Below are 22,770 nucleotides of genomic sequence, written 5' to 3'. Positions count from 1 at the left end.
GCAGTAGTGGTACTGTTGCCCTGGACAGGAATGTAGTTGGGAAGGCAGTGATAGTCACGAATGCAGCCTGCAGTAGGTTAACATCAAGGGATAAACAGTGCAAGAGAGCTGTGAGGGCTCTTTTTTTACCATGCGTTTTTGTGCACAGCAATGATTTACAGAGTAAGAACTGGGCAGGTACCATCTCATATCTCCAAGAAGTTCTTTCCCACCCTCCCAGCAATGGTGACAAGGGAAGCAGGGGCTGAAGAGCAGGATTATGAATACAATAACACGAGGCAGAAGAGATGGTCACATTCTTTATTTTCATTTTAAGTCTTCAGCCATCAGTAAAGTGAATGGGCAGAAAACAACCAACTGAGCAGACAAACCCACCTTAGCTGGTTATTTCCAAATATAAATAACTGTGGGACAACTGAAATTGAGCCAAAATAGAAAAAGGGAGCTGGGGAATTTAAAAGACAAAAGTAAGCCTAGCTGCACTCCCTTTTCATAGTGTCAGTGAAGAGGAAGTACCATAACAAAAAGGAAGCTATGGTTACATTTGATCAGACATTTATTCCAACAGTAGGCATGGAATTGCACTTTCATGAAAATGCCAAAGCTGAATCGAGTCCAGTGCACCGGGGTCATTGTGCGCACTTAGCTTGATTTCTGCTGCAGCTCCTTCATTCTGTTCAGGGCACTGCCAGCTTGAAACCACTCTATCTGCGACTCGTTGAAGGTGTGGTTCAGCAGGATTGTTTCTTGGCTCCCATTGGGATGCTTGATGATGCATTTCAGAGGCTAAAGGAAGAAGACAGTTTTTATTTCCCCCCCTTCTCTTTCAAGGGAGCAAGTTAACTGAAGCTTCTCACAGGAAAATTCCTACATGTTTTTGAAGGGTTGAAAATGAAAAATTATAGCTCAGGGAGGTCTTAACATAGAAGTGTGGATGCAGTTCCTTCTAGGGAGCACTCATGCTTAAGACAACAAGTCCAGGAATTCAGAATAGGGTTTCTCGTAACCATTCAGAACAAAGCGATCTGGTTCTGACTTGCTCTCTAGCCCCCCAGACCACTGGTGCAAAGTGTCTCGTCTGGCCGTCAGGCCGCACTGCCCATCAGTGCCTGTGCTGCTTCAGGCCCCAAGCACACAGCTCGACACTGTTCCCCGTCAGTGGCACATCCCTGCCCCCGAGTGCAATGACAAGACACCCAGACAGTTACCTTTCCAGGTGCAAAGTCTGCCAGCCCCACGATGCTTAGCTTGTCCACAGGATGAATCTTGTTGTAGTCCGCTGGATCAGCGAAAGTGAGAGGCAGTAGACCTTGCTTCTTCAGATTGGTTTCTGCAGAGAACAAGCCACCAAGCACGCTTGTAACAACACACTGCAGGGGATGAGGATTACCTTCTGGCTGCCCAGTGCTTCTCAGAGTAGTACTCCAGCAACAATTACTATCTTTGTAGCAAAATCAGCATATCCACTGTTTGTGGCGTATCTAACTAGATACGTAACAGGATCCCTGACAAGAGGGACCTTGCGATCTGTCAGCAGATAGGGTTTGTGCCCGTAGGTGTTGAGCCCTGGGGCAAGGTAAACACCGCTTCCACCCAAACCAAATACATCCTGTTTACACGCATCACAGGGGAAGTGCAACTCACCGTGGATCCTGGCAAAGCTCTTGGTGATGATGACCCTGCCCCCCAAGTGACGCGGCTCCAATGCTGCGTGCTCCCGGCTTGATCCCTCACCGTAGTTTTCATCCCCAATAACTGCCCATTTGACACCCATTTTCTGTGACAAAAGAAACAGATTTGTATTTCTGCAGTCACTCAAGTGAGGCATTAACAATAGATATCCACCCACACGTCTAATTTCAGTGCTGCACTACTGACATTGCTGTGCTATGACACCTTCTCCCAGAAGGTGCCCTTTATTTCTGAGGAAGGACAGAAGTAAAGGAATTAAGTGCTTCAAAGCAGTTAGGCACTGCCATCCTTCAGCAACGAGGGCTGAGGAGGATTGCCCTTGGGACCCAGAGCAAATCCTTGCTGCCACCTTTCCTTCCATGGTCCTATGTCAGAGCAGTATTCACACCAGCCATGATTCCTGCTCTACTTCTGGAAGCGATACAGAAAACTAACTTCTGTCTACTGGAAGAACCAATCTGAGACCACTGCCAAGCTGTCCAGTGGGTGAAAGGACATTCCTTGAGGTTCTAAGCCAAGTTTTAAAGAATGAAGGGGACAAGATTAGAATTTATTTAAACATTAGACTAGTCACAGGTGAAACACTCCAGGAGGTGAGATTTAGTTGCAGTCTGATGACACCCGTGCCTTGTAAGGTGTGCAGTGCCTAAAGGAGTTCTTTCCCCTTTCTTTTCTGGTCCCCTCTGGGTCACAAGATCCTCCTCCCTCTTCCCCACAGCAGGTAGGGAGAGAATCTCCTACAGGAACTGCCATCATCAGATTAAGTCCCAAGAAAAAGCCTCAACACTGAGTGAATTCACAGCTGCTGTCACTTGAGAGCAGGAGGGTGAGATCCTCAGTCTTGGCACAGACTGCCCAAAGTGTAAACATCCTCTTAAAATAGATGTGTCAGGGGAAAGTCTCACCTTGTAGTAACGGGCTGTGTCTGGGACTGGCCCAAACTCCTGGGTTAATGCATTCCTCACAGAGTTGGCTTTGCCATTTTCAACGTTGATGGCACCAATGAGCAGGTTGTTGGAGATGTTGTCCAGATGGCCACGGAATTTGAGCCACGGTCCGGCTGCAGAAATATGGTCAGTGGTGCATTTCCCTTTTACCTAAAGGGTAGTAGAAGAGAGGAGTGTCTTAGGGTGGATCAGTGATTTGACCCTTCCTCAACACTTTTTATTCTGAAGGATCCTCACATCTCTTTTCAAGGGCACGAACCCAAGAGAATTGCGTCTGTTAGAGAATCAAGACGCTCTAAGGCAGAACACAGTGGTCATTTTGCAGGTGTTGGGTAGGAAGAACATCCCTGTTCCAAAGGGTAAATTACAAAAATGAGCTTAGCCATGACACCTCCTGCCATGTCCTCACTTCCCTCAGCAGCAGGTTCTTCAGGTACAAAAAGCGGTTAAGCCCTTCCTGCTACAGCTCAGCCTCCCTGCTGGGGGAGTTCAGGAAGATGTCAAGTGTTTCCTCCAAGTTTCCAATCTGCACATAAGCTGCCTCGGCCTGTAAGAACAGAATTCCCAACCAGAGATAATGGCCTTCCAACTGGTAAGTCCCAAAGTGCTTGCAAAGGAATTGCCTGTGTCAAAAACTCAAGCACAGCTCAGTAGGGCCCTTGGGAGTACCTGCAACTCTCTGCCGCTGAGAATCGGCAATGTTCCTGAAGGTCAGTTCCTAAGGGATTGCATTTCAGAACCTATCGCTGTATTAACTGAAGTTTTCATCCTGTTAACTCACCACCGGCAGTGAGGAGAAACCCATGTCTTCATTAAGAGACTGAAATGCAATGTTTAACTATTGTGAAGGAATTTCTCTTTCTATAAAATGGGAAGAGAACACACATACTGATGGATGACAAGTTCCTAACGACCTCATTTCAGACAAAATGCATGTTAGAACAGTCAGGTATTAAAGATGCTAATTAAAGAACCCATCCACCTTTCCACTGCAGGTTATAACTGGGACAAATTCTGCAGACTGCATGGTATGGGTAGGATTGTATTACATGGCATAACAAGCTTCATTTTTCATGGTATTAGCCAACCACTAGCCCAAAGGAGAAAAGTCTCTTAGTTATAATAGAAAGAAGTATCAGAAGGAAACACCTGGAAGGAAGGAATAGCCTTGCTTCACTTTCCATAACAATGTGGTTGTAGGGGAGGGAATCACAGATAGATCAAAGGCACATCCAAAGCTTCTAGCAGTTGATGTGCAAATCCCTGTTTGAGCAGTGCTGTCATAGCCGGTGTTCCCCCACTTCGCTCCTGACCTTGATGAGGATCAGCATGTCTTCTAGATCCTTGCCGTCCCACTTATCGAAGGGCTCAAGAAGCTGGAGGCGCTGGCTGGTGGGGCTCACATCCACATGCTGCCCACTGCCATCCTTGGGAGGGTACTGATAGGTGTCCTGGCCTGGGTCAAACTCCTTCCAAAGAAGAGAGGAAAATCATCAGCCTCAGCCATCCCCAACAGCACGTGAAGAGAACAAGCCAATACAGGCAACTTCACCTGTTCTAGCTTTACCACTAAGGAAGAGGTCAGTGCATGAAAGTTCCCTTACTACATATAAAACGCTACTAGTGATGGGCCTTCCCTCCCTCCGTCTCCAGACCGAGCAGTTACCAGCTTGGGCAGCTCATCTGCGTCAGGTGCTTCTAGTTTAAACTTCTTCCCATCTGCTCCTGTCAGGTAATCTGACTCAGGGTTAAATTTTAAAGTGCCAGCAATGGACAGGGCTGTGACAATCTGAAAGAAAAAAATGACAAGTTTAAAGGCATATTCTACCCCCCATCTCTTCATTTGAAAGTCCTACGCCTAACAGTCTCAAAGCCAGCAGCCAAGCTACAAACCAACCTACATGGGTCTCTTCTGCAGGCAGAGAATTACCTCCCAAGACACCCTGAACTATTCCTCGGCCCCCCTCTGGCTGTTTCTTACCTCTGGAGAGGTCACAAATGCATGAGTCTCCGGATTGGCATCATTGCGACCTGTGAAATTCCGGTTGTAGGATGTAACTATTGTGTTTTTCTCTCCTTTCTTGATGTCTTTTCTGTGAAAGAAACAAACATGCTCATCAAATCCAAAGGGAATATTGCTTCTAGATGTCTCGCTGCTAAAATCCCCCAGCTTGGTTTTGGCAGCAATCAACTATCTTTTGGAAACATGAATCGGTGCCTGGACATGTTTTCCTCCCTTAAGCACAGACTCAAACCCAAGGACAGTGCAAAACCAAGTCAGACACTGATTCCTGGAGTAGTTTTCATAGCCCAGGTTGTGCACTGTTGAACTGTCTAAACAATTATCAACTAAGGACATTGCCTTTGGACATCCCACCATTAGCAATGACAAAGCCACACGAGAATGTGTCTCCCCATCCCTTCTATTAGGAATTTTCCTCCCTGCCACTCCAATGATTGAAGTTCGACCAATTCGTTTTTCCTATTTTAAAAGGACCATACAAGCTCCAGTCCACACTCTCACAGATAACATTTTTTGTTATCTCTCTCTCCCCATTTCCCCCCCCCTTTTTGCCTACTAAAAGAAGCCTCCAGGTGTGGCCACGCTTGTGGCCATTCTGCAGCTTCATTCATCCAAAGGCTCAATATAAATCTGCAGTCTTTCATTTCTCCTCCTCCAGTGCATATCAGACAGCTATGGCCAATGCGTTTTTAAGCATTTATTTTTAATTCCCAGTGTATTATATTTACAATCAAATTTGGCTTCGCAGGAGCTAAAAGATAGGAGCTAAAAGATACAAAGCTAGAGTGAGGTCCGCCTTTCACTTTACCTGTCCCACTGGCCAATGCATGGCCCACAAGCGTTGGCAAGAACCAGCCCTCCAACATCTCGCAGGATTTGCGCCTGGGGGCAGAGAACAACTTTGTTACTAGTAGAAAGTCTGGAATAAGTTTCTGGGGTTGCTCTTTCAGGGGAAGAGGACACCTGTCTTCTAACAGAAAGCACCAAGCCTGAGAAAATTCCCCTCCTTGTTTCACTTGCAAGTTTTGAGTCACTTTCATAAATACATGGGGTTTGATGCCAGTAAAGCTGTAAGTTAACACTGGGGAAGAGCACAGGATGACTTGCCATGATGTTCCCATTCTCCACCTACTTCAAATTAGGCAATCCAGCTACTCGCAGATATTTGACTGAAGGGCAGTGTCTGGTCTGATTAATATCCTACACACTTCCCGACCGTGTAAGGAGAGAATTGGTGACAGTGCAGGCAAGTGTGTGTGCCTGCTCAGTCTGTTCAGCAAACGATTCAATCAAGAGGGCAGCTGTTAAGGAAAGGAATGACTGTGGACTTGGTTGGAGGAGGCATTAAGCATTGGCTGGACATATCCACATGTAAAGACTTGGTCCCCATGCTGTGACAGCATCTAACATTTACTAAATATTAGAACTAATTAAAACATAAATTTTCTGCACAGAAAAGTGGAGAAAGTAGGTGATGGTTCCTCTACAGAAACACTCCTTTTAAATCAAATATGAGTTTTGCCATAAGTTTAGTCTAAAATAGGAACCACCTTCCAACAAAGGGCTTGCTCATATCCTAAACTGTTCTTAAAGGAGAAAACTGGATTGCAGGTGGGTACCAGCCCTTTGTCAGCCATGGTCATTCACAGAATCCCAGGAGCATGAGGCATCCCTTGCTATGCATACTGTTATCTCCTCAGGGCTCCAGTTCCTCATAATTGTCTCAGCTCTGTCCAGTTCCAATCCCGTTCTTATATGCCCAGGTAGTAAAGATACCAGGTCAAAACACTGTCAAGGTGACGGCAGGACCCACAGGCATAGTAACACAAGGCTGGTTACTACATCAGTAACTGCCCCTCTAGTGATAAGCGAAGACAAAGTTTAAGAGGTTTCCATTAGTTACTTCTGGACGCCCGAGTACTGTTTGGAAGAGAGTTTAACACTTACTGTTTGGAAGTGTAAAGAGCAACCATACTCACATAACCATCTCTTTCAATGGTGGCACGGATCTGCTCTGAGCCTGGTGTGATTGTGAACTTAGATTTGCACTTCAATCCATGCGCTAGTGCCTGTTTTGCCACTGCTGCAGAGCGTCCCATGTCCTCATAGCTGGAGTTGGTGCAGCTGCCAATCAAGCCTGTGGTATGTGACAGAAACAGGGAGGTGGTTACTGCAGCCCTGGTTCTAGGAAGCTTCTCCCTGACCCATCTCTCAGCAGAAAAAACAAGGGACAACCACCTTTTCTGCTGACAAGGAATCTGAAACGGCTTCAGGTACTAACACTGCCAAGCCTCCCAGCAATATACTGCAGTCACAAGCAATCCCTTGTCCAGCTTTGGAGGTTGCACAGTCAGAACACACTACCTGGTCACTAGTCTGGTTATTGTTTTACAAGATCCGAGTGTCACCTCCTTGCACTTTGGTTAAGCAAATTACCACAGAGAGGTATTGTTCCACAAAGACAGAAAAGGCTTCAAATCAAGATGGCAAGAAATGGAGGAAATGATGAAAAGAAAGCATCCTTTGTTACAGTATGAAGACCACATGAGGACATACTGTGCCGTCCTGACAGCATTCTGGTGCTAACCAGCAAAAAATAAATTCTTTCAGCTACAGCTGCTCTTGATCCTATTTGTAACACTATCGAATAATACATTTCCCACCTGGGATGCGGCCTTTACAACGTATTTGCATTCTTTTCATTCCCCCAGTGAGCAACACTTGAGAAGCCAGCCGACAGGTTACTATCCCACAAGTGAGTATATAAATATCCAAGCCTGCTCTTTAGGACAGCAAGTCTAACTTTACTATGTCCAGAGAGCTCAACAGCCAACTGCTGGGAGGACTGACAATCACGCCCCTGACAGATCTTTGCAACAGACAAATCCATGCAACAGACTTTTAACAAAGGTGCTCTTCAACAGGTAACATTCCTGTCAACCCAATCATTCAAAAGTTTCCAAGAAGGAAAAAAAACTTGTCTGCCTCTTGAGATTAAAATCCCTCCAACTATCCCAGATCTCATCCCACACACCTGGCCCAGATGGTCACTACTCTTCCCAGCAAATTCATATGGCCATGAAGAGATGACACTGCAGTAAAGTCAAAGGACATACAGCAGTAATTAAAGGATTGGATCCCAAGCTATGTGACCAACCGCTTATCCCAAGACAGCAACATTTATGCCACAAGGATGAAGGCAGAGGAAAGAGCAAATGCTACCCACCAACTCTGATATCAACAGGCCAGCCCTCCTTTTCTGCCACAGCACCAATATCTGACACAGGGTGCGCCAGGTCTGGTGTGAAAGGTCCATTGATATGCGGTTTCAGCTTTAAGAAACAGTGACAAAGTCAGAAATTACAGTAGCCAAGAAAAACCCCAAAACACAGCAGCAAATCAATTCCTTTCATAGCTCTATCTGGAAGCTGTTTAAATAGGATTCTCCTACACGAACACCGGAGCAGGAGCTGTCAGTGAAGCAGACCTGAGTGTTTGTTAAATGTTCTAGCACAGCGCCAAGGGTGTCGCATCAAACTCCCAGCTTGGTCCACATTCACACAAAGCAGAGTCACATCACAACATCCAAGATGGCAAGCATGAAGGAAGCCTTACCTCACTGAGGTTGATTTCTATCACCTGGTCGTATTGACAACCAGAATCCGGTACCAAGTGTTGCTGGAATTCATCCGCCAGTGCAGCTATGTCTGGAATAAGAAAGAAGGGAGACCTGAAAAGTGTAGCAAATATGAGCGGGGGAAAAAAGCTTGGAACGGCTAAACACAGAGGGTCCACCATATACTTCCCCAGCCACTTGATCTACAGACTCCCCACTTGTACAATCAGACACCATTGTAGGAGGATGCTGCTCCCAGAATACACCTTCACTTGAACCCACACTTCTACCCACTTCAACCCCCCAACCCTCTTACCAGCTCGCCCAGTCTTGCCCAAGTATTTCTTCATCCGTGCATTGTAAGGGAAGACTGATGTGGTAGCTCCGATTTCAGCTCCCATGTTACAGATTGTTGCCATTCCTAGAGAAGGAGTGGGAGAAGAGACCACAGGGTCAATGAGAAAGTCCAAGCCCATTCAATTCTTCAAAAGTCAGTCCATGGAAAAGACAGCAAAGCCAAGAGAGATCAGGGCATTAGCCACAGAAACCTAATTCCACAGCAGAGAGGACACACTGACTACATAACGGCTAGCTCAGCCCCCAACATTTCTGATCGATACAGTGCCTGCAACCAGACTTTTCTGCAAGGAGCGAGCTTTAAAGCGACCATGATTTGTGCAGATACTGGAAGGGATAACAGGGAATCCGCTGTCTGCACTGAGCACCAAATAAATTTACAGCAGTGATCAGTGTCTCTGCTACCTGCAATCAGTGTCCTGCTCCTCCCTACCATCTTACTTATCTTTACTGGAAGAGCCAGAAATTTGTGAGAAATTTAATGGGTTGAATAAAAAGCTTCCAGTGACAGAACACAATAAAAAAAACCCCACATTTGCTCACGGCACTGGGATCACCCATGCCTTTCAAGGACACAGTGATGAAGCTGTAGAAGCTGCTGTTTTACATTTAACAAGCTAGAAGCAGATACCACAGGTCAAGTTCCTCTGATTTCACCGAAGAAAAATCCCAAATTGCTCTCAGTTTGTAAAACCAAATATTCCAAGTTGTAGCCAAGCCATGCAAGTGGAGAGAAGCCCAGCTTGAAGGCTGCACTTCAAGCCAAAGGAAGGGATGCTTCTCGTAATTTGGTCCTAATTAGCATCATTACAGACAACTACAATTTTTGCTAGTTCAAATTCAGTACCCATGGCTCACAATTAGCTAGTGTAAGACTGCATGTCACAAACTGCTGCTTTCTGGTCTCCCCTCTGCCCTGCTTTTCTAAAAACTTTTTCTTCAGCAGCTGTCACACATGTACCCTCTTCAACGTGTTTCTTTCCTCTATCCATAGCCTATTTTAGGCTGAAATGAAAATGTCATCCTTTATCTCTGACATCTCCACCCTCTAAGCATACGCCGGAATACCTCCATCCTTACTCTTATCCTTACGCACCATCTTACAGGATTCTTCACAATTAACCATTCGGTGTTCTCAAAGTCACAAGAAGATTTAACGGAGAGAGGTCACTTTTTCACCGAGAGGGAGTGCTGTCTTGTTACACCACTCTCACCTACTCTCCCAGTTTGCCATGTGCTTATCACCCGGCCAGGCTAAGGGAGAACATTTAGTACTTCTTGCCCGATTCCCTTCCCAGCCTCCACAGACAACTCAACACCCAGCTCCAACAACAATCCACTCAGATAAGAGACCTGTGTTGTCTTACCAGTGCAAGAGATTGAATCCACACCAGGCCCGTGGTATTCGATGATGGCGCCTGTTCCACCCTTGACAGTGAGGATGCCAGCCACTTTCAGGATCACATCTTTAGGAGAACTCCAGCCTGAAAGCTTGCCAGTCAGTTTTACACCAATAACCTGAGCAACATTAATGGGGAAAAAAAAACAAAAACAAAAACTGACACCATTTCCTTTCAGCAGCCAAAACAATTCCTCAGAATTTTTCCAAAGAATCTGGGTGATCACAATACCAAAAAGGAGAAAATCCTGAAGTATCAGAACATGTGCACAAGGGCTGAAATCACCAACAGGGCCAACTGAAGGGAGATCAATACTCACCAATCGCTCTCAGTCCCTGAATAAAAAGGCTGGAAGTGGAAACTCAAAGCTACCAATGAATTGTAGACCAGCTGTTAAGCCAGTGTGTGATTACAAACAAGATTGTAATGGTATATAGTGCTTTATATACGTAGTGCCTGAAAATCAACGTTTCTTACATATCTTATATCTCACCCTTCACATCAAGGATTAGTATTCCTTTTGCTCCTACCTTTGGGCATTTGAGCTCCCAAGGGATTCCTGCCATGACATCTACAGCATCAGCTCCACCCACACCAATGCAGATTCCTCCCAAGCCACCTCCGTTGGGGGTGTGTGAATCTGTGCCGATCAGCATAACCCCAGGGTAGGCGTAGTTCTCCAAAATGATCTGAAAATAAAAATGGATCGTTTGCTTGCTTGTTTGTTGGGAAAAGAGGGGGAAGACAGCAAGAAAGACGACAAGAACAAGAATTTAGATCAGTTTGTATTTGCAGATTTCAGTAGCAACAAAGTAATTGAATTTGGTTTGGATTGGGAATTCACTTCTGTTTCAAACTCCTTGTGGAGGATGTAATGACAAAACAAGGTACCAAGTCTCAGCCCCAGGATCCTTGCTCATCCCAGGACAGTAAGAAAACTTAGAAAGTGATCTCCACTTTTTCACTGGAAGACTCCTTCCTTCCAGTTTAGGCTTTTGCTAAGGTGCCACCTTTATTAGGGCTCAAGAGTCTGTTCCTTAGTGTCCACACTCTTAATCAACTGCTCAGCAAGTCAGTTCACCTATCCAATGCTAGCAAGACCTTTTGTAGTCTTTATGCTCCCATAGCAGTAGAATACCAACAGGCTCCTCCAATCCATGCTGCCAGCCAAAACCTAATCACATAGAAGAATCACTCACAAATACACGAAGGCTGCCCTTCCTTTATTGCTGCTATTGATTCCATGCAACACTCTTCAACTATTAACAAAAGCACAAAATAGTTCTTAATGAAAAATGATTAGTTTTCTATGGTAGCAACACAGTAGAGAACTCAAGCTAATGAACTTCTCACTGCATATGTGCCATACCAACGTTATGGACAGCCTTTCTGGGAAGCACAGAACTCACAGCACGTGCATCACAGAAGATATATTGAGAAGACCAAGGCTTTGCTTCTAGTACTTCCAGCTTTATTTGCTTGTAGCTCACATTAATATACTTGTGCGAGAATGGTCACTTTCAAGGCCTCACTTTGCCAGAGTTGGACTCTGAAGCTATACAACACAACCAATTTTCTCCAGCCAGAGAAAGTCAGCCGTAAGAAAGCTGGTAACCACGGCACGGAGCTATGTTGCCACGTGACAGATGTTACAGTGGTTTCAGAGCACAAATGACCTGAGGTGTTCCCATAACCTTTTGGAGAGTTCACCTGTTCTATTTCCTTTCTCTGCTGCATCACACCAAGTTAAGGTAACCTTAGTAACTCATTTTGTAGCTAAGATAATATAGCAGAGAGCTCTTGACTGCATCTGGTCACAAGTTCCCTGCTGACAGGATGCTTACCAGTCATCCATTCTCCTCTCCACTCTTTTTGCTTCATGCCGCGCTTCAATTTTTACTGCCTGCGACTCAGAGGAACAATGAAAAATGTCTACTGGACCCACAAAGCAAATCAACCAAGAGCAACTTAGGGAAATCCTACCAGAGGTGTTGGTTTTCAAAAACAAAAAGCCTCATTAAGTGGTAAGTTATCTTGGGACAGTCATATTCTTTTAAGATGCAAGTGCTATAACAAGCAAATCTCAGACTTGGAAATTGTTGGAAACTGTTTTGCATTTTATTCAAATTCACATAGCAACTCATTATGTGTTGCCATTCTTGAGTATGTAAAGTAAGCTGCTCTGTTTGGTGTCCTCATATACTCTCCTGGTTTTTATGGAACCAAATGCATTCAAAATAACCCTAAAAAAAGTATGTTCCCAAAGCTGCTTTCCTTACCACCAAAAGCAATTCACATTAGCCCTGTGTAGCCAGCTTCATGGCATCACCTTACTGTCCCAATTGTACCAAGAGGAGCCAGCCCACAAGCAGTTAAGATATTTCAAGCTTCTGTGATTCACATGGCATGCTGTTGGCACTACCTAATCACGCATCAGGTTACAGTTTGACCAAAATAACCTTTAAGAAAAACCACCGTTGTCAAGATAACTGAGAGAGAGCAAGCAAGAAACCTCACCCGCCTCAAGGAAAGCAAGTTGTTTCCCTAAGCTGGTGAAATTCTCTAAGGGTTTGCACTTCAGCTCTCTCTTACCATAAGCTAAAAGAGCCACTGCGATGTTCAAAGATTGCAAACACATACACACACACTTCACCTGGTGAATGATTCCCGACCCAGGTTTCCAGAATCCCACTCCATACTTGGCACCAGCCGTTGCTAGAAAGTTGTACACCTCCTGGTTTATGTCCTATTCACACAGGGAAATGCATAGCATTAGTAACACATTTTGGTTTTCCATACATCAGGAGCTCTTTCAAACACATTCCCTTCCCTCCCATGCCTGTCCGGAGTTTGCTCCACAGTTTTGCAGCAGCTAGAGGGAGGTGCACATCACTGTTTTAAAACCAAAAGGGATCAAGACTGTTTGCCAGTCAGTTGTAATAGGCCATTTAATTCCATTCAACTTGTAGCTCTACTAAAACATCTTCTTTAGTTTCCAATTCCAAAAAGCACAAGGGAAATAGCACAATTAAAGGAAAATCCTGCCAATAAGGCTTTTAAAAACGCTCTGCTCATTTCTTGTATTCTCAGAGGTTTTTTTTAACTTGTTTCCCTCTCTTCTTCTAGCCCCTCCTTCCTTCTCTACCAGCTGTTCCTTTTGCTTTACAGATGCTTTGCAGACATTTCAAACCCTTCAGATAAGCATTTTGGCTTTATTTTTACAGATTAAGAAATGGAACCGGAAGTTGCTTGCTGCCAGGTGAGTTGGTGGGTGTCATTTCTTATTCTACCAAGTCCCCTGTTTAAGATTCGCACAATGCTGCCTTTCTTGCTGCACTATCACCATTATTGGTGGAGGTCACACCATGACAATTGCTTGTGAGAATAACCACGGTTGCCAAGGAAGTATGACACTATTATGTCCTGATAGTTCTTGGCAGGGGAGTGGCAGAGTAGATAAGATAAGCACTAGGAGGAGAGAGTTTCTTAAAGACTGTTCTCATGCAGCTACGCTTCAGAATAAAGAGAAAGGGGAAATGGGAGACAATGGAAGAATTGTCTCAGCACACATTTGCTGAAGTTTCCCATGAGGCACCAGCAGTTCTTTAAGCCTCGTTTTTCACTGGGAGTCAGGTCACTTCACTCTGTTTGTGCATCCCTCCCCCAGTAAAGCATGCTGATGTGCCAAGAGCAGATCCAAGCCACCCTCTGGCCTGCCAGCATTCATTGTGTGCCAACTGGCAGCAGCAGCAGAAGCAGAACCCAGTCAGAAGAAGACAGGACCTTTACTTGCTCTGCTCAGAGCAGATGGCAAAGGAGGGACTCAGCTCAGCTCAGGGCTGCAGCGAATATAATTGCACTACAGAGAACAAATGCAGGAATAGGGGGAAGGGGAAGACACGAGGTGAAGGGAAGAAAAGAAACTGTCTTATTTAGTAAGTACCAAATTCTTAATCGCACAACTTGGGCACAATTTAGGACTAAGACAAGTGGAGCAAGAACTCCCCAAATCCACTCCCGAGTGGTATAAGTTGCTTTATTGTGGCCTGAAGGAGGAAGCCAGAAGCAGTTACTTCAACATCAGGAGTTTCTGAGAATAGATATGCACTAAAATCTTAAAATGCAGCTGAGCCCCCCCAAACTGTTTACTGTTCGTAAATTTTGGTATCAACGTCCAAGGCACAATTCCTCCTGGCTCTGACAGTGGACTTAGGCTAGGTCCACTTGGACTAACAAGATTTCCCCCACCTCCCTGCTATGCTAAGAGCATGTTCTTCCTCGGCAGATGCATTGTGGTATGTAGGACAGAGGTGAATGTGTCTATGTTTAACAGAAGCCCCTATGGAGGAATAAGCAGTAAAACAGTGAGCGGGAAATTTAAAAATGACAGTGAATCAGCAGTTGGACAAACAACACATTGAAATACCCAAATAAAAACCAACATCCTCCATGCTTCTACACACATTTATACCTACCCTCACTAGCCCTGAAAGCTGCACATGCTTCAATTAGTGTTCTTCAGCTAATCACTAGCAAATGGTTTGGGAAACAAAAGTAGTTATTTGCTCACCCCTCACAGGATACACCAGTGCAATGCAGACACATGTTCAGGAAGTTTTTCACACTGCCATACTGTGGCATAAAGAACATAACTCTATAAGAGTAATCTGTCTTCCTTTTTTCCCCTTTGAAATAGATTCTTCCTCTCCCCTTAGCTGAAATATCTTCTCACTTTCCAGAACACACGTACGACCTGGCTTCCATCATTAACAGATTAAGACTAGCTTTTCCTACATTCATGATCCTTTAAACCATGTAATGGATGAATCTCAGCTGAAAAACTCCCAAAGATCCGTTTACTCTGTTTCTTTTTTGCATCTGACCTATCTACAGAGCTGACCACCACAGGCAATCTGTTACCATATCTGATTCATGGCTGTCCTTCTGGGAAAGAAAAAAAAAAAAAAAAAAAAAATCAAACCTCTTCCTTCAACTGGAAAGAGGCTTTCAAACACACAGAATTTAAGTCTCTGCAATAGTGACCTTGGCTCTTCGAAGATCCTTTTCACCACCTGACTGTGCTTCGATGAGGTGATCACAGTGGATGGTGGAAGGCACAGCCACTTTTGGCAGCCCGCTGCTGATGAACTGTAGCATTGCCATCTGAGCAGTGGCATCCTGCATGGCCACGCGGTCTGGCCGTAAGCGCAGATAGGTCTTGCCCCGCTCAATCTCCTGTTTTGCTGGGTCATCCAGGTGTCCATATACAATCTTCTCAGACAAGGTCAGGGGACGGTCAAGCCTGGGGAGAAGAATTTTAGTATCTGCATCTTGTGTACTTCAACATTTGCCCTTTTAAACATGTAACAGAACGCTTCCCTATACCACTCAGACTGTTAAGACCTATTAACACACAGAAACCTGCATGCTCTTCTTACAGCACTAAAATATCAACTGGCAGCCGGCTTAAACAAGGGCTCAGTCCAGAAAGTTCAAAAGTATACGGATTGATGTCACTTTTTGCTTTCTTTTATAATCTTCCTATAAAGTAAAAGAAACATCGACTCCGCTCATTTCTTGAGTTATACCTCAGGACAGCAAATGTGGAGGTGAGACAGAGGTCAGACTCAATTCACAAATACCAGATCCCACAGCAAGCAAGTACAACTAAGCGGAGTTTCATGACCTCAGACCTTTCATCCTGCAGCTGTATCAGTTGAGGAACCTATTTATGTCAGTGGTGGGATCTTCTGAGAAGTAACTAAGTAGATACAATGACTTGACCGCATTTAACAAAGGATGCAAAGACTGAAGTACATGTCATACAAACCACTGCCAAGGTAAGTAGAGCAGGAATGACAACTTAGCAGGCACACAAGCCTCTATCAGCAGATTAAGGTCACTATGTTTACATATGCTACAAATTCCTAGCCCTCCTTTCCATGCGTAACGCCTACAGCGGAACACAGGAGAACATTCACTGTTGAAACACAGTGCAAAGGAGCATTAGCCTATAATGACCACTGCCCACACACTGCTTCCCCAGAAAGGAGCAAGGGCCAATATGAAGGCTCCTCAAAGAGGGCATTAAACAAAGAGGACAGAGCCCTTTCTAGCACCTCCTCTGCACTGGCCTGGTTCTCTACATGTCGCAATGCTTCATCGTAACCTTCAACCCTTCCCACAGTGCCCCACCACTATGTGGAGACACTGCAACTCATGCTTCACTACATTTGCAACTGCTACTGCTCAAAGCTGCTCTCCCTAGTACATACGCCCTATGCCAAGGCCCCATGACATTTTCCTCCTCTCCCGTCACTGCAGAGCTAAATTCTGCACGTTGACCCCTTCCCTCTTCCCTCCTCCACTCTTACCTCTTACGGACAATGCTGATATTCTTCTCCAGCTTTTCATAATTTATGTGTTCATTAGGCTCAAAGTGGCTCATGGACACCTTGGCCCGCTGGCACAGGACAGGAGCAACATGGTAGCGTCGTATCCCACTGTTCAAGGCATGCTGGAAAAAGGAGAGTATTAGCACTGGAACCTTGCAGAGTGAATTCCTATAACATACCAATAAACCAATTGTTTTTCAGTTGTTATTCCTGGGATTTTACAGGCTGAGGAAAAGAAAAATTGCAGAGGTTTTTAAAGGCACCCAATGAACGTTTGGTCGTACAATACTGCATATTATGTTAAACAGTGAGACACCAGGTTATCCAGAACAGGTAGCATTTACCAAATTATTTTACATTTCTATTTATAGCACCAGATGCCTTACGCTTTCAGTGAGAAATCTGCTTTCAGGCAATGCTGAAATAATTCTTAAGCAAACACCAGTTTGCTCTGCTCCTGACATTACAGCCATGGTGGAGAAGAACCAATGCAGTTTCCAAAGGAAGATAACCCTAGGTTTGTATTTGCTCACTGGTATTGAGTTTATACTGAAGGACTGGCAGGTGACACAGTATGAGACTGAATAGATACCCGTCTGTTCCATCATCACATACTAAGTTCCCTGCATACCGTTACAAAGCTTATTATATTTCCACATAAGGTGAGCCGCGTTTCCATACTAGCTAGAGTGACTTCGATGTACGTGCCTGGTCTACAATGTAACACAGAGCAGGAGAGAGGCAAGATGTGGAACAAACACATCAGCTTCACCAACCCGGCTGCGCAGATCCATGTGCAATATATCTTCAATCTCACAAAGGTATCTTCACCTTTCCCCTAAGAAAAGCCTTGCACTTGCCCTACAGGTAAGTTAACAGCAAGACAGATGAACTATACTGTGAGCTGAACACATCAGCAGAAAATGCCATGGAAAGAAAGCCCAAATTTCAGTTGGCAGCCTCCACAGTGAAATAGTTCCCTGGAACATGGGAGAAGGGCAAGCTACAGCGAGACACCTTTACAGCACCTGACCTGAAAGAGACAGGTCAGTGCCCAGGGTTAAAAGGCTCTCATGCAGCTTTGAAAACTGAGTCAGAGGGCAGCCTCCATAAAAAATTCCAAGGATTTGGCACATGCACTTCTTACATCCTTTGAAAGTCTCAGTCATCGGCACTAGAAGTCTGGAAACAGACTGAAGACAAGCATTCAGAGTTCTTTCTTCTTCGGTATTACAGTTTAATCTTAATCCTCTTTTTTCTATTCATCCTCTACTTCAGCATTACAAGGTTTTGGTAAGTACAGGTTAATAAACATAGCAGTATTGCACTAAATATCCCTTTTGTATGTATGATTGTAAATCAGCAAATATTCCTTGCGCAGAACACAAATCACAGTACCTACCACTGTTTTTGCATTGTCACAGATGTTAGTCTATTCTTTAGATCTGTTCAAGCATTTTTAATTTTTCCTTGTGAATATTTTTTCCAGTTTTCTTGTTACCAGCATTGAAAACATTGTCTGAAATAATCACTATCAATGAGACGTCGCACATTTTTATCCAAATCTCGTTTTATTGTTCTTTTGATAACATTTGTTAGTATCTTACACAATAAAAAGTTCAGGAAATCTAGGCCAGATCATAATAGGCAGCACACTAGCAATAAGGACGTAGTTTGCTTTTTTACCAAACAATCCTAAGCTATTAGATATACAGCTTTTGGTAGGAGCAATACAGACCTACAGCAGCTGCACACCACTTTCATTAAAGAATGTCTGAAGTAAGTGAACATGGCGGTACAAGAGAGGGCACTGCTCCTCCAGGAGTGCAAATGAAACCCAGTCATCAAATTTCACTGTGCTGCACTTAAAGCTTAGAACTTCCAGAACATATCACAGGTGTCAGACTTGAGACTTCTTCTTGCACCAGCAAAAATAAAACTCAAACCAAACACCACCCAGCTTCTCATTGTTTAATATACATAAGCTACTCTTTACCTAGTAGCCACGTAACTTGTGTTTGTTTTGTTCTGACTTTTTTTCTTTTTTTTTTTTAAACTTCAGCATTTACCCAGCACAATTAATGCTGTGGAAATGCCTTTACCTCACAAGATATCCATTATCTTGTGAAAGTCTCCAACTGCTGGAGTAGTTGGAAAAAAAACACTGAGGGATTTCATCAATGTTCATGGAAAAATAATCTCTTCCCCAGACCAGGAAAGGTATTTTAGTTTAATGCAGTAATTCCTCGCCGCCGCTGCCCCCCCCCCCCCCCCCCCCGCCTCCAAACTAACCCTGTAACACAATTGATTAATGGAGTTCCTCCTTGTCACCGAGTAAACTGAAAGCTAAATTTCACCACAATTCAGCATACAGAAGAACAGATTTGCAAATTAAAGTAATGGCAGAGGCTTCACAGCATTCTAGTCTTGCCTGGGACCAAAGCTGATTATGATAAAAATCTGAAGCAGGGCTCTCCAAAGAGAGGTGCAAAGAAACTTTTCAGATGAAATTCAGATACAATCTTTTCAGTTTGAACATACATGCCTACGTATCTTTTTACTTCATGAAAAGGCTCAATGAAATGTAGTATTTATTCAAATACTATATAAATATTCAAATGGTAATCGCAGAAGTAGCAATACAAAGTAGTTGACTCCTGCTTGACCACAACTTCAGGCTACCAGAATTGGGAAGGGAGCATGTCTGAGGTGAAGTATCCTGTCTGGACATGAAGATCAGCAAGAGAAGTCTGGAAAACTGAAGGTCTCTTTCTGTGATGGCCAGTAAGACTGGGGAAAAATAATCACTTAGGCAAATCAGTTTCAGAAGACTAGAGAATCATTTTTGCCTACATAAGACTTTTAAAAGGCACCTATTAAAAAAGTGCTATCTTCATTTTACTGGGATCTAAATCTCATCCCACATCTCTACTCTGTTGGGAATTAATTTGATTCAATATGGTTGTTCTCATGTTGGCACCCAGCAAGCCTAAGGATCCATCACCAACAATGAGCAACAGCACACACTGCCTGGTTCAAAAGTCTGATTTCTCCTCATAAAGAATCTACAATATATCACTCATCACACTTGTCGATTCTCTGTGCCTGTCCTTTTTCCACTGCATCCTCAGAAACAGGGTGGCAGAACTACAAGATTAAGGAAAAGCCACAAGCCTAACAGTTTCCAGCTTCATTCCCTCTCACTCTTCCCTGAAACAGTAGGTGGTTTGCAGGGCTTCTGCGATGGTTTTTTACTGAGTAGTGAAAAGTGCCTTGAGACCAACGGCCAAGGGAAGTAGGCAGCCAGCAATCTATACATTTTCCCTTTTATCCAGGAACTGTTAATTTGCAGACTGACCACCCAGCAAACAGCTGCCAAGTGATCTCCTCTCATCTGGCATTGAATGTGTTATCCCAGCACCTGAGTGTCCTTATTCAGATTTCAGTAAAAGAAATGGCAGTAATCATTAAACGGCTTCTAACTCTATCGGTATTTTGGCAGGTGAAAAGGTTCCTTAAAAGACACAAAAAAGCCAGCCTACTAAATGTGTCATTATTTTTTAAATCTCTGTAAGGAAGCCAACGCTTACCTTTATAGATCTTAAAAGCTCATCTTGAAAAGCTAGCTATCTTGCGTTTAGCTCACTACAGTGAATGGTCCAGATGCAAGGGGAGTCTGAATTCAGAAACTAACATTTTGGCAGCAGATATGGTAGACAAGTCCAGTAAGCAAAAGCTCATGTTCAAAAGAGTAGGAACTATGCTACATGCACTCCTATCTGGGAAATCAGTCCTAGAAATCCTAGCTGAAACCCAAAATACCATCTTTCCTCATCCTCCCTGATCTAAGAACACTGGCCAAGTTTCCAACATACACCATGATTCAGCCTAAAAAAAGCAGTGTGGTATAATCAAATTGTAAATGCAGTCTAATTTTCTAGACCCACCTCCAAACAGCAACCAAAATTAGGATTCTGAAGATCAGTTTAGCTCTAGCCAACACTGCTTTTTGCCAGCACACACAAAGCTTCCCATACATAATTTCAGTACTTACCTACAAGGCCTTCAATAAACCCCTGATACTTCAGACGGTTTGGAGTTTTACAGTACTAATCTTTCAGTTAATCCTCAGCCAACATGGCTCGAGAAATGGGATGCTACTAAAAGCATCTCTCAGGCATGAAAAAGATCTTGACCCTTTGAGGCTATTAGAAGAATTGTACTTTAAATAGGACAGTCAGCCCAAACCAGGCTAATTCCAACTTATTTCCCTCAGAGGTAAGCTTCCTATGCAGTTCCAATTCCAAAACAGTTCTAGGACGGGAGGTGAGTAGAACCAATGTTAATAACATGTGTCATGGTCAATGCTGGCACTATCACAGTGACCAGCAAGGTGATTCTCATATTCATTAATCTCTAGGCTGCTACACATGGGCAAAAAAAATTTGCCTCCTAAAGAGATCTCCTAGAAGCATAGTTGATTACCATCACAGATTTAGTCCCTCACAGGGGAAAAAAAAACATGTACCCTGAGCCTGATAATAGAAGACAGCCTCCTAGAATACTAAATTCCCTATATTCACTGTGCTAGCACAGCCTTTGTTTTACATTATACAATATTAATTTTAGCAAATGACTGCTTGTTCTCATGCGATGACACACCATAAAACGAGAACCAATTCATTATCTTAATAAAGGATTTGCCTTTATTTTATGAGTAGCCATTTCTCTTCAAATTACAAATTAAAAACTATTTAACAATGAAGAGTGAATATACCAAGTTAACAGAAATGGTGCTATTCTGTAACTTTTGTTTTAATTAAAAAAGCTATACTTCACTAAAACACCTACTTCTAAAGTAAGGAAGCAATACAGAACATGAATTAAACGTCACAAAGTACTTTCAGAATACCAGAAGCCAAGTTCTTACTTCAGCTCTCTTAGAAAAGGGAACAGGTTGGCCAAGGTCACAAATGGCAAACCGAGAAGTTAAATTGCCTGACTTCACCACATGCTTTATTAAGGGGAGCACGGGCTTCCTTATCCCTGTTAGCAGCCCTAAAAAAAGAAAATTGCATCCTGATATTTGCCTTCCAGGCTTTAAAAGATCATGAAGTCTTTATTATTGAGTACGCATTAAACACAATAATGTCTCAAGTAAGAGAATCTCTGTGGCGAGCTCATACTACAGGCAGATACGATTTTTAGAGGTCACAATAGACAGGACTATAAGAATCACTATCACTGCCTTGGAAAAAGAGGCAGTTTACGTGCCTGTCCAGGCTGCTTTTTCAGTCTTCATAGGTCCCATTTATATATAGACCCTGGCATCCTTTCCACCTAGAGGCCTGTGTTCATATTAAAAGCAGAATTTTTGAAGCAAAGTAGCCAAAAGATAGCCTTCGCGCTCACTCACACAACGAGGAGTCACCTTGTGCTGCTGCACGCCAATAAAGAAAGAGAAGGCGAGAGAATGAAAAAAGCACGCCCCCGGGAAAGGCTTTTTATTTCGCCATTAGGGCCCATGACCTCCGGCTCACCGCCCCGCTGGGCACCGCGGCGGGTCCGGGGTTTGACAGCGATCCCAGCCCACCGAGGCGGGGTCAGGCCGGGGCGGGGGAGGCGGCGGGGCCAGGCCGTGTCCTCGCCGCCCCGTTCACCTTGCGCTCACCTTGAAGGCCGGCCGGGACCGGTGGCGGGAGGCGCCCTGCCCCGGGGCCCGGGAGGCCGCCGCGCTGCCGCCGCGGCCTCCCCGCCATCGCCATGGAAACGGGGCGCTGGGCCGCGCCGGGGACACGCTGACCTACACGCGGAGGCGGGGACAGGCGGAGACGGCCCGGGCCGCAGGCTGCGCCTGCCCGGCGCCTAACGGCCCTGGCCCCGCCGCGGCTGGCTCGCTCGCTCGCTCGCTCGCTCCCGCCACCCGCCCCACCCGCCGCCGCGCCGCCCGCTGCCGCCCCGCTCACCCGCAGCCGAGCCGCCAGGACGCAGTACGGCGCCATTTTGTTCACTGACAAAGATGAAGTCGCGCTCCGATAGCGTCACGCGGCCCCTTTCAGACCTCCGGCGCGCGGGCGGGGGCGCCTCGGGGCGGGGCCGCGCAGGTCCTGGCAGGGAGGTATCCGCGCCAAGAAGAGGGCCACCGGCCGCGGCGCGGCTCTTCCCCTGGGTGGGGGAAGGTTGAGGGTGGAGCGGCTCCGCGGAGAAGGTTTTTTCGGCAGCCCTCCGCTCCATCGCGCTCCGGCGTTCCCGTTCGGGGCGGTGCTTAGACGGGCGCTGTCCTCACCCCAGCCAGGACCGGGGGCGGTGGGGAGCGCGGGTCGGAGGTGAGCGCGCGGGG

At 45.0% G+C, this 22,770-nt stretch overlaps 1 protein-coding gene across 1 annotated transcript; it reads right to left on the bottom strand.

Annotated features, from left to right (window-relative positions):
• Nucleotides 1-285: 285 nt before the first annotated feature.
• ACO2 (aconitase 2) lies at nucleotides 286-22,432 on the bottom strand. The gene is made up of 18 exons (XM_050912524.1): nucleotides 22,397-22,432; nucleotides 16,410-16,552; nucleotides 15,079-15,337; nucleotides 12,689-12,781; nucleotides 10,566-10,724; nucleotides 10,003-10,153; nucleotides 8,595-8,699; nucleotides 8,278-8,369; nucleotides 7,889-7,994; nucleotides 6,642-6,799; nucleotides 5,471-5,544; nucleotides 4,621-4,732; nucleotides 4,306-4,428; nucleotides 3,953-4,108; nucleotides 2,598-2,789; nucleotides 1,645-1,777; nucleotides 1,209-1,330; nucleotides 286-786 (listed from the first exon to the last, which is right to left on the bottom strand). Exons 1-18 carry the CDS (start codon nucleotides 22,430-22,432, stop codon nucleotides 643-645), a joined length of 2,358 nt encoding a protein of 785 aa, XP_050768481.1. The 3' UTR covers nucleotides 286-642.
• Between the last annotated feature and the right edge of the window lie 338 nt (nucleotides 22,433-22,770).

This window comes from Gymnogyps californianus, chromosome 1 (genome assembly GCF_018139145.2).
Source record: "Gymnogyps californianus isolate 813 chromosome 1, ASM1813914v2, whole genome shotgun sequence".
NCBI lineage: Eukaryota > Metazoa > Chordata > Aves > Accipitriformes > Cathartidae > Gymnogyps > Gymnogyps californianus.
The sequence above is the reverse complement of the archived record's forward strand: the minus strand, read 5'-3'. Positions and strand labels throughout refer to the sequence as shown.